This window comes from Strongylocentrotus purpuratus, unplaced genomic scaffold (assembly GCF_000002235.5).
Source record: "Strongylocentrotus purpuratus isolate Spur 01 unplaced genomic scaffold, Spur_5.0 spur5_scaffold_20, whole genome shotgun sequence".
In the NCBI taxonomy this organism is placed as follows: Eukaryota; Metazoa; Echinodermata; class Echinoidea; order Camarodonta; family Strongylocentrotidae; genus Strongylocentrotus; species Strongylocentrotus purpuratus.
The window spans coordinates 49,836,932-49,849,415 of NW_022145606.1; the positions used below are offsets into that span (position 1 = coordinate 49,836,932).

At 40.1% G+C, this 12,484-nt stretch overlaps 1 protein-coding gene and 2 long non-coding RNA genes across 3 annotated transcripts; all 3 read right to left on the reverse strand.

Moving 5' to 3' along the window:
- Window positions 1–2,954: 2,954 nt before the first annotated feature.
- Window positions 2,955–4,535, reverse strand: LOC115927527. The gene is made up of 2 exons (XR_004065702.1): window positions 3,934–4,535; window positions 2,955–3,488 (listed from the first exon to the last, which is right to left on the reverse strand). It is a non-coding gene; the product is annotated as an uncharacterized LOC115927527 (long non-coding RNA).
- Window positions 4,536–4,685: 150 nt separating this feature from the next.
- Window positions 4,686–8,135, reverse strand: LOC115927773. Its single transcript, XM_030994038.1, has one exon. It carries the CDS (start codon window positions 8,133–8,135, stop codon window positions 4,686–4,688), a length of 3,450 nt encoding a protein of 1,149 aa, XP_030849898.1.
- A 1,343-nt stretch (window positions 8,136–9,478) lies between these two features.
- Window positions 9,479–11,015, reverse strand: LOC115927525. The gene is made up of 2 exons (XR_004065701.1): window positions 10,455–11,015; window positions 9,479–10,012 (listed from the first exon to the last, which is right to left on the reverse strand). It is a non-coding gene; the product is annotated as an uncharacterized LOC115927525 (long non-coding RNA).
- Window positions 11,016–12,484: the final 1,469 nt, after the last annotated feature.

Sequence of the window (12,484 nt, forward strand, 5' to 3'; positions counted from 1 at the left end):
TCTACGTTACGTACTAAAAGGCTGTATTGTCTGACCGTTCATGAATATTCATGTTTTTGCTTACCTCGGCAAAATGTTTGGTTTTACTAAATGGACAAATGACGGTGGGGGTTGGATGAAATGGTCTAAATGAACCAAGCAGAAGTGATCGTTGATAATTCATGCTTCTTATCCTTCGTTTGCTTGGCAAACTGAGTCCAAAGCTCGACTCGTTTCACATGTGTATTATAGGCAATGACGAGCTTGCAACCTATTTTGATCAAAGTACGGTGGGTGAACTTTCAAAAGTCAATGGGACATGAGGGTTCCAATTACTGATTAAAGAGCTAGTGATAACGTACGTCGGGGTGGATGTGCTTTTCGTTTAAACAAAAATTGAATTTTTAACGATTTTGTTTGTAACATTCCATAGGCTAACATGTTAGGCTGCTGACTCTGACGATAGGGGGCGTTGTGAAATGAGACTAAACGGAGCAATATGTCAAACATTACTCAAGTTATCGAATGAAAACTAGATTCGCATATTTAATGAGCTATGACCTTTGACCTACATACTCGGAAATTGAACTTAGGCTGTGTTTTGGCACCATGAACCTTCATATCAAATTTCATTAAAATCCGTAAAACAATACTAAAGTTATGGATCGGAAACCAGATTCGCATATTTATTAGGCTATGACCTTTGACATTTGACCTACGTACTCCAAACTCGAACTAATCCTGTATTTTGATATCATGTACCTTCATATCAAAATTCATTAAAATCCGTCAAATATTACTGAAGTAATCGATCGGAAACCAAATTTGTTACGGACGGACGCACGGACGGACAGCAGCGTTTCTATATCCCCTCCGACTTCGTCGGCGAGGGGATAATAATTTACACTGTAATTATTATTAGCCCAGCATTGTATTCAATTGCTAATCCGCCCATGAAACTGTGAAAGTGCACACGCTCTGCTCCATGGGCGCATGGGGAGAATTCCAGCTCAGGCGCCATTTTACAAGCTAACATTAGCTTCAACTATATTCACATTCGCTGTATACGGGCTTGCCCGGGTAACCCATTTAACACATAGGTGGAGAGTGAACAATGTAGATTACTTCGGGACTCGAACCGCGAACCATGTGATCCAAAGTCCGTTGCCGTATACACTAGATTGCTAGCTACACCTCTCGTCTCTCTCCCTCACTCTCTCTGCATGGAAGATTCGTGAACTTCGATGATCCGTTTGTACTGTCATGGTCGCAAAATAAACAAGTCAACGCAGAGCGTAGCATCCCCTCGCAAGGTACAAATGGCCTATAAACATCAGAACAAGATACCTCCATTAGACTATACTATTATATTACTTGGCAAGGAAGTTAACAAAATTATGAATGATTAATAACATAGCGAACTATTCATTGCTATGATATACCAATACTTCTTACCTACAACTTCTTTTTTTCTCTCTCTCTCGGTCTAGATTTATCTCCCTCGTCGCCTTCTTCTTGGTCTCATTCTATTCCTTTGCCAGTTTCCCTCTTTCCGCTTCTATCATTCCTGTTCTTACTTCACCCGATCATGTTAATTTCATTCCTATTTAGTATTTAAGAAGAGTTGCAGTACCTCATTTTTTTGTTATATACATGTATATCTATTCCGTGTAAATAAAGGCAGATATGTGATTTATAAGAGCTACGGCTAATGTATTAAACCTATGGTGTACATTCCATCTCCTATCCACCCTCTTCTACCTCTCTGGCTCTCCAATCTTTATTTGTCCTCGGTCGGTCTGCTTAGCTTTGTTCTCTACTCCTTCATTGTTCTATATTCTCTTCTCTGCCTTTTGCTTCCGCTCTTTCTCATTAATGCTGAAAAATTGACACGGTCTATATAATCGTTTTGACAATTTGCATATATATTTTTTTTAACACGTGCATGATTGTTATTGTTATTCATGTCAATTTTGTTGTATGATTAAGAACATGGAATGTTCTAAATAAACCTATTAGTCAATCATTCAGTTTAAAAAAAAGGCATACATCAGAGATGAAAATGGGCAGTTAGAAAAACGGGAAAAGGGAATTCATAAAAAAAGGAAAAGGTCATTTGTCAAAGTAAAAGGCACCTTGCAAATTTGATGAGGGGGACATAAAAAAGGGGAAGGAACACTTATTGAAAAAAGAACAGCGGCACAATACAAAATGAACACTTTTCTTCCGTAAAAGGAAGCGCTTCTGGTGTACTTAGAAAAAAAGGGGCGCATTGTGCCCCCTCCCCGTGAGCGCCGACTCTGATGCAGATAAAGAACGCCCCAAATAGAGATAAAGAGACAACCGGAGAGCAACATGGGGGCAGTATTAAAAAGCATACAACATTAAACACATACATAATCAATGGTACAATTAAAAAATGGCTTAAGAGTGGTAGCATAACTGAAAATAACAATTTAATGGAAAAAATATGAAAAGTTAAATGAACCGAAACACAGCAAGATCAAGTGAATGAGCTCCAGTTATAACGTTAGTAGCAGCTGCTGCAGCACCCCCCCCCCCCAAAAAAAAAGAGCCAACAATAAAGTAATTGAAGAAATAAACTTCTCAGTTTCATGCAAGGAATACAGATAATAAATCATACTAAAAATCGTACCATCGAAACAACACCGAAAACAAATATATATTTGATTAAATATCTGATAAAATGTTGAAGTGCTAATCCAGACAGAGGAAACAAAGTAAATTACGTGTAAAAACGTAATATGAACACATAGGAGAGAGGAAATATAAATTATTTCATTTAGCAAAGTTCCGATATTCTTTTGATCATTTGGAGTCTAGAAAATGGGATAACAATCATCAACAACACTGTCAGATTTAAATACTGAAAATTATTATGGTCTGACGATAAATTAGGTTCTGATGAAATGAGTATGTATCACAAGAAAATCAAGCAATTTCAAGAGTAAAAATATAGGGTACAAACAGTTTATTTAAGAGCCATCGGCTCAATATAATTAAACATGCAAATAATTGACAAATATAAAATGATTCAGAATCTCTATGAACTGAGATAGGAGTATATCCTATCACTGTTTATGTCGTCTTATCGGTACTCAATTATGTCACAAAGTACTTCACATTTCCAAAGGAAAATTGATTACCTGATGACCAGGTCATCCTTCGATTGTATAACGTACAATTAATCACCCACCGACTCTAGCCCGGTCTTTATATAAAAAGTATACTGTTGTGGGTTAGAGAGTCCCGATTTAGAGTTCGTAAATACCACCTCTTCCTGTTTCTGAATAGGCGGAACGAAATACTCTGGTGTATGGTGTAACCCGGTGCGATGATGCATGACTTGCTAAGCCTGACCGGTGTACGACTGCAACGTGCGTTGACTCAACGACTTGACGCGAGTAGGTTGCCTGAGCGTGTCGAATACGAACACATGTCCATTCACTGATGGTGCCTAGGGTTATGGCTACGAGCCCAGCTTGTCCCTAAAAGAATTAAATGGAAACCAAATAGCCAACCATCTACAAAAATAAACACGATAGCTATAGCGATGTAAATCCTAACAATTTACAACAATCATTTACAATCTCTAGAGCTTAGCTTCACTGACATAAACCACTAAAATAGGCGACATTTAGAAATGACCATGTACGGTATCTTTCACCTAGAAATTATAGAATAACACCTATGTCTTTACATATAGTTATACATGTATAACTTTTCAGTGCAATACAATTTCTTAAACCTCATATATTCTAAGCAAACACAATAATCAAGGTTAAGTCTTCCTTATTCAACAAGCAAGATACAACACAAAAATCCATTATCTCGTAGTACATAGAAAATATCTTTCTCTTTATGAAATGTATGAAATTAACCTTCCTTCCAGATAATTACAAATAAGGTAATACATTTATTTCTGTAACTTACAGTTCAGATGTTCAAATGATGATTCAAGTTGAGGCGAGGGCTGATGAGGCTTCTACCACGTCGGCCTGTGCTGCCTGGTTCTTGCCTGGTCCCATAGTATAGGGAAAGTCTATGCCAGCAACAGCATGCTTATAGCCTGTGGCTGTAACTTTTACCTTCGTGGCCAACACCCCTCATTCACTCCCCAAAGTCAGACCAAATTCTGAAAGGTCTGCTCCTCTCGAGATCTCATGTGCAATCTGATTAAACTACCCTAAATCTCTAATCCACGTTGGCTCTCTCAATAGTAACCTCCTTAACATTCTTTGTATTCCTCTCATGCCAAAACTGTCCATCCAAATTCCTTTTACTGAATCCTCTATACAAAACTTTCCTATTAACATTCTCCTCATCCTTTCCCCACACACAGACAAAGACAGACACCTGCTCTACTAGAGACCCAAGTTAGTTGACCTAGTAAATCCAAGTTAGTTGACCTAGTAAATTGCTACCAACAACATCTATTCATCTAACACCTGTCCATTACATTCTCTGTCTAAAAAAGAAATCCCAGTCACATTGTGACATATCTCCCCTTCCTTCAAGAAATTTATATAATTTCAGAAATTTTTTCAGAGTGGTTTTCTCATTCTATACGAGGAAAATTTCAGAGTGGTTTTCTCATTCTATACAAGGAAAATTTGTTTAAAGGAAAATATAAAGATCAATAATAATTATTAAAAAAAACCCTTCTGTTCCTGCTTTACTTGAAATCAACTACTGGTATCTGGTATCCTACTTAAGTAGTCTGCACCGACGTTTTCACTGCCCTTGATAGCTGTGATGCTAAACTGGTACGGTTGAAGCGCCAGAGCCCATCTCAGAATCCTTGAGTTCGCGACTTTTGATTTCGCGATACACTGCAGTGGCTGGTGATCAGTTTCTAGTTCAAAATGCTTGCCGTAGAGGTATGGTTCGAACTTCTGAACACCCCAGACTACTGCTAAGCATTCACGTTCCATAACACAGTAGCGCTGCTCTCTTGGGAGAAGTTTCCTACTAGCGTAGGCGATAGGGAACTTCTTCCCTTCTGTCTCTTGTAGCAGAATTGCACCGAGACCATGATCTGAGGCATCAGTCCTCAGGATGAAAGGAAGATCTAAGTCCGGAAGATGGAGGATGGGTTCACTAGCAAGTTTCTTTTTCAAGGTAGTGAAAGCTGCCTCTTCCGCATCTCCCCATTTCACTAGAAGTGGCTCTCCTTTCTTTGTTCGGTCAGTCAGTGGTACTGCTAATGCTGCGAAGTTGGGAACAAACCGTCTGTAATAACCCACAAGACCTAGAAAGGATCGAAGTTGCTTTTTGGTCTTAGGTCTCGCAGCTCCTTGAACTGCATCGACTTTGTCTTGCACTGGTCGAAGCTCTCCTTGACCTATTCGATGACCAAGAAATTCGATACTTACACATCCTACAGTGCACTTGGTAGGCCTCGCTGTCAAGTTTGCTCTCCTCAGTCTCTCGAACACCTCACGGAGGGTATCTAAATGCTCCTCAAAACTTACTGTATGGATCAAAATATCATCAATGAAATTGTCTACACCATGCAAGCCACGGAGTAAAACCCTCATGATACGACTAAAGCTTGCCGGAGCATTAACTAGCCCAAATGGCATGCTTCGAAATTGATACAAACCATCTGGTGTCACAAATGCTGTCAGTTCCTTGGCTTCCTCTGTTAAGGGTACTTGCCAATACCCTTTGGTTAGATCAATCTTTGTGAAATACTTGGCCCTAGAAAGTTTTGCAAATATTTCTTCCTGATCAGGTATCGGTTCTGCATCAGTTACGGTAACTTGATTTAACTTACGATAATCACAACAAAACCTGATCGTCCCATCTTTCTTCTTTACCATCACTACCGGGGATGCATAAGGAGAAGACGAGGATTCAACTATGCCAACATCTATCATCTTCTGAACCTCCTCCTTCACCTTACCTCGCAAAGCATGTGGTAATGGGTACGGTTTACTCTTAATGGGTTCCTTATGGACAAGTTTAATGTCATGCTTACCTAAGTTTGTCAATCCCGGCATATCAGTCAAAACTTCTTCATACTCCCGTAAAAGAGAGTTGACCTCCTCACGCTGCTTATCATCTAGATGTGGACTGATCTGCACATCTTTGAGAGATTCTGTTGGGGTAAGATTGGGGAGATGAAGAATATCCTTTCTCGAAGAATGGTTTACATCTTCATTCTCTCCTTCGCTACATTCCTCAGACAAGCCATCATCCACAACAGAAACACCAGCAACATCAAACCCACCTGCACTCTCCTCTCTCCTGTAGTACTTCTTCAGAAGATTTGCATGGAAGGTTTTTATCTTTCCATCCTTATCAATTCTGTAGTCCATTTGTCCTATCTTCTTTACCACCTTAAAGGGTCCTTTCCAGTGCATCAACAGTTTGTTGTTGTCACTCGGAAGTAGAAGAAGGACTTCATCATCAACTTCAAACTTTCTCTCCTTTGCTTTCTTATTGTACTGTCTCCTGTACCTCTCTGCTGATTTGCTGAGATTCTGTTGGGCAACTTCACAAGTCAATTGCAGCCTGTCTTTCAGATCCAATACATACTGATATGTAGTCTTGGTATCCGGTTCATCAACCTCTCCAGTCCACAGCTCCCGTAGGATAGCAAGAGGGCCTCTAACTGCTCTCCCAAACAGGAGTTCAAAGGGTGAGAATCCCGTGCTCTCCTGCACTGACTCTCTGTAAGCAAACAAGAGGGGGTTCAAATACCTACCCCAATCCTTGGGTCGTTCTTCACACATCTTGCGGAGCATAGACTTCAAGGTACCGTTGAAACGTTCAACCAACCCATTGCAAGCAGGATGATAGGGTGTAGTCGTCATCTGACGGATGGAGAATAGACGACTGACTTCCTTCATCAGCTCTGATGTGAATTGGCTGCCCCGGTCTGTCAACACCTCTCGTGGTATCCCCACCCTGGAGTATATGTCCATCAGTGCCTCTGCAACTGTCTGTGCATCAATCCTGCGAAGTGCTACAGCTTCTGGGTAACGTGTAGCATAGTCTACAACGGTAAGAATGTACCGATTACCTTTGCTAGTAGCAGGTTCTATCGGTCCAACCAGGTCCATCGCCACCCGTCTAAAAGGTTCATCGATGAGAGGGGTTGATCCCAGAGGCACCTTCGTAACCTTCCCCTTAGGCGAAGTACGCTGACATGGTCCACATGACCGACAATACCGCACTATATCTGCATGCATACCTGGCCAGAAAAAGTGAGTCAAAATCTTATCACGGGTCTTTTTAGTTCCAAAATGACCACCAAGAATAGATTCGTGAGCAAGCTTCAAGACTTGATTCCTGAATTTAGTGGGTACCACAACTTGCACGAGTACATCTGACCCTGGGGTTGCATCAATATATTCTCTATAGAGTACATCCTTCTTAACGAGAAAGTAAGACGAATTTCCACTCTTACTTATCTTCTTTTCTCCACTCTCAGCGAGTTTCCTGGAAGCATCCAGTGCCTTGTCCTCCTTCTGGGCCTGGATTAGATCATCCACAGACACAATGTCATTCAGTGAATCAGGTACTTGAAGGGGAGGCCTTGTACGTCCTGCCTTCCGCTTCTGTCCTCTTGTCTCTACTGCATTGGCCTGATGATCTTTTGGCTTCCAGTCTTGGTCTGGGTCAGCTGGTTGCCGGGCTCCATAAATGTTCCCTAGTACAATATCATACACGGGTGTTAGCACACACAAAGCTTCTGCCTTACCTGTGAAGAAAGGAGTATCTAGCTCGATCGTTGCAACTTGGAAGGTTCTGATCGTCCGATCAATGAGCAAGCAAGTCCGCTGTTCTCCAGTGAACTGCTCTTCCAACACCAAGTCTTGCCGAACAATGACAGTCGTACAACCGCTGTCACGTAGAACATCCACGAGCTTTCCGTTCACCATTCCCTTGCTGACTGGCATCTCCACTGGTGAACCACTCGCTGCTGCTGATAGTACCGGGAGGGTGTCGCCAGATGCTAGCTTCACTCCGGTTCCATCTTCGGTGAGGTTTTCTCTCACGATGAGACTCAAACCCTTCGAGTCATTCGGATGAGCTGTCTCTCTTGAGTCAGTAGGTCCTGCTGCAGCATCATGTCTGGCTGATGTATCATCTGCTGACCTGCCTTTGACGAGACTTGATCCCATCTCACGTCGACCTTTCTTTCCACTTGGGCAATTGAAAGAAAGATGTCCAAACTTATTACAAGTGTAACATTTCTTGTTCGAAAGATTAGAGTTGGTTGGATTCTCAGACCTACTTGATCTTTTATCACTACTTGAACTAGTAGAACTGTTTGGACTCTTAGTATTATTTGAACTGTTAGAACTGGACTGCTGGGCTTTCACCCTTCTTACCCTCAAATCTGTATGAGCATCATGATATTGATCAGCTAGAGTTAATACTTCTGTAAGCTTTCCCGGATGACGTTCCTTAACGAACATCAGGCATTCCTTACTGCTTGTATTAAATATCTGTTCCTGGATGAGCAGGCTCTTCAGACCTTCAACATTGTCATCATAAGAGCTAAGATCAATCCATCGATCTAAGTATTTCTCAATTATATGGGCATATTGAACATAGGTTTCCCCCTGATGGAGTTTAGCATACCTAAACTTAGTCCTATACCCTTCTTCCGTAAGATCATATCCTTTTAGAAGTGAGGATTTAACTATGTCATAATCCTTAACCTGGGAAACTGTAAGTCTTGAAATAATATCCAAAGCCTTACCCGACATCAAAGCACAAATTGCGAGTGCCCAATCCGACTTATCCCACCCTACAATGACGGCATGTCTCTCAAACCTAGACAAATAACTGTCAATATCATCCTTTCCTTCTTGGAAAACTGGAAGAGGAGGAATACTGGGCCTACTACGTGGGTGCCCCGACTGTGAACTAGGTCCCGTCCCATTAGTTTTCCTTAGTTCCTCTAGTCTAATCTGTTGAGCTATTACTTCAGTCTCAGCACTCCTTGCTGCCGCTCGTTCATCTCTAGCTTCACGCACACACTCATCAACATACGTTCTCAATTCCTTCCCCTCCAAATTAAACTCTTTCCCTTGTGTAATAAACTTATCTCTCTCCATACTGCAGGCCACACCAAGGTAAATTTACAAACCTGCCAAATGCAGACAATTTATGCAGCGCAAACGTCACCACGCCCTCAGCTCTGGCACAGGCACGTAGAGAAGCCTCCCTGCCCCGACCTGCACTTGCACCACCGTCCGAACAGTCTTGAACCTACAAACACTGTAAACTGGAGAGAAGATCAAGTTTTCATTATTACACAAAAACAATCACAAGACATTAACCAATGATAACAATCTAATCATTATAACCTAACCTATCAAATAGACAAAAATAGTCCCTTCGTGGTCGCCAATATGTCAGATTTAAATACTGAAAATTATTATGGTCTGACGATAAATTAGGTTCTGATGAAATGAGTATGTATCACAAGAAAATCAAGCAATTTCAAGAGTAAAAATATAGGGTACAAACAGTTTATTTAAGAGCCATCGGCTCAATATAATTAAACATGCAAATAATTGACAAATATAAAATGATTCAGAATCTCTATGAACTGAGATAGGAGTATATCCTATCACTGTTTATGTCGTCTTATCGGTACTCAATTATGTCACAAAGTACTTCACATTTCCAAAGGAAAATTGATTACCTGATGACCAGGTCATCCTTCGATTGTATAACGTACAATTAATCACCCACCGACTCTAGCCCGGTCTTTATATAAAAAGTATACTGTTGTGGGTTAGAGAGTCCCGATTTAGAGTTCGTAAATACCACCTCTTCCTGTTTCTGAATAGGCGGAACGAAATACTCTGGTGTATGGTGTAACCCGGTGCGATGATGCATGACTTGCTAAGCCTGACCGGTGTACGACTGCAACGTGCGTTGACTCAACGACTTGACGCGAGTAGGTTGCCTGAGCGTGTCGAATACGAACACATGTCCATTCACTGATGGTGCCTAGGGTTATGGCTACGAGCCCAGCTTGTCCCTAGAATTAAATGGAAACCAAATAGCCAACCATCTACAAAAATAAACACGATAGCTATAGCGATGTAAATCCTAACAATTTACAACAATCATTTACAATCTCTAGAGCTTAGCTTCACTGACATAAACCACTAAAATAGGCGACATTTAGAAATGACCATGTACGGTATCTTTCACCTAGAAATTATAGAATAACACCTATGTCTTTACATATAGTTATACATGTATAACTTTTCAGTGCAATACAATTTCTTAAACCTCATATATTCTAAGCAAACACAATAATCAAGGTTAAGTCTTCCTTATTCAACAAGCAAGATACAACACAAAAATCCATTATCTCGTAGTACATAGAAAATATCTTTCTCTTTATGAAATGTATGAAATTAACCTTCCTTCCAGATAATTACAAATAAGGTAATACATTTATTTCTGTAACTTACAGTTCAGATGTTCAAATGATGATTCAAGTTGAGGCGAGGGCTGATGAGGCTTCTACCACGTCGGCCTGTGCTGCCTGGTTCTTGCCTGGTCCCATAGTATAGGGAAAGTCTATGCCAGCAACAGCATGCTTATAGCCTGTGGCTGTAACTTTTACCTTCGTGGCCAACACCCCTCATTCACTCCCCAAAGTCAGACCAAATTCTGAAAGGTCTGCTCCTCTCGAGATCTCATGTGCAATCTGATTAAACTACCCTAAATCTCTAATCCACGTTGGCTCTCTCAATAGTAACCTCCTTAACATTCTTTGTATTCCTCTCATGCCAAAACTGTCCATCCAAATTCCTTTTACTGAATCCTCTATACAAAACTTTCCTATTAACATTCTCCTCATCCTTTCCCCACACACAGACAAAGACAGACACCTGCTCTACTAGAGACCCAAGTTAGTTGACCTAGTAAATCCAAGTTAGTTGACCTAGTAAATTGCTACCAACAACATCTATTCATCTAACACCTGTCCATTACATTCTCTGTCTAAAAAAGAAATCCCAGTCACATTGTGACAAACACTAAAGACAGAGACCCGGGACAGAGACAAAAGAGTTCCGGTCCGACGAAGACCAGCCGTGATCTGAGCTATGTCTCTCTCTGCATCATCGAGAGTGATATCGATATCTCCCAAGCCAGGAAACTCAAAATATAAAACAGTTTGAAAAAATTACGAAGCATAGAAGGGGATGATTTTTCAAGAAAAAAAATAACACTAAGGAAACGTTAACGAAGAAAATGGGCCAAAAATGGAAAGAATGTTTAGATATTGAATATTAAAAACGATAGTACAGAACAATATTTGCATCATAGCGGTCATTATACAGATGAAAATAAGAAATAGTGAAAGTGTACAGTGCACATAACGTGGAGCGATACTTACATGAACAAGCTCCACAGAGAGGTCGCCGCGTGATGATGCTTCAAGACCTTCGAGATGAGATTCCAGTCTGCCGCCCTCTCCAGTTCCACAGTAGTGTAACCTATGTTCAGAATACAGAGTGATGGAGGTAAGGTGCGTTGGATGTTAGAGTAAAGAGAAAGAAGCAGAGGGTGAAAGAGAGAGAGAGATAGAGATCACGATAAGAGAGGGGGGGGGATATAACGAACAAGAGAGAGGAATACATATAGTAGAAAGACTTTATACAAAGAACAGAGAAATTAAGAAAGAGAAACAGACAGAGTATGCGTAAAATATGATACTCTTAGTATTTTCATGTTGGGATTTATATATCAGATTTTTGTTCCAATGAACGATTTGATTTTGTAGGCCTCATTTAATTTGCTTAGCGACAAAAGTTACAAATTCCGCGAAGGGGGGTGATAAGGGGTGTTTCCTTAAGCATTACACTTGATATTAAAAGTGATCAGATAAATGTTAAGGGTCTACAATTAATTTACATTTTAGGCAGTTTCATCCCCCCCCCCCTCCCCCAAACAAAAAAAGTATTAATAATTTTAACTTAGGAAGTGATCCATATACATTATTAGATCAATTTTAATTCTTTCTTTTTTTAATCCCAGAGACTGTTTATTTCGGTAATAAAATAATCAAACGAGTAATTTAGCTTTCCTGCTTTAATTTTCGATTTGAAAGGAGGTATATTATATTTTATAAGCTGGTCAAATATCTATAAACAAATCGTGTTTATATTCTGGTGTATAACAAATAAAAACATAAACAAGAATCCATGATATGATATATATGGAATGTATTTTAACTTTGTTCAATTTCCTCTCAGTGTATTTGTACAGGATTTCCCAGGAAAACAGTGTTAATACTGAGAGAGTAACCTTCTTTAAATAAAACGAATTAAAACCAACAAATCATCCCATTATTAATCCGATATGTTCAAGCATTGATTTGACTAAAAGGCGAGAATGAAGGCTAACAATTTGTTAATGTATCGGAGAATGGAGAATTTTGTACAAAATTAAAGGCAAATTTTGGGCCATTAATTATCTATTTGTTTATAAATGT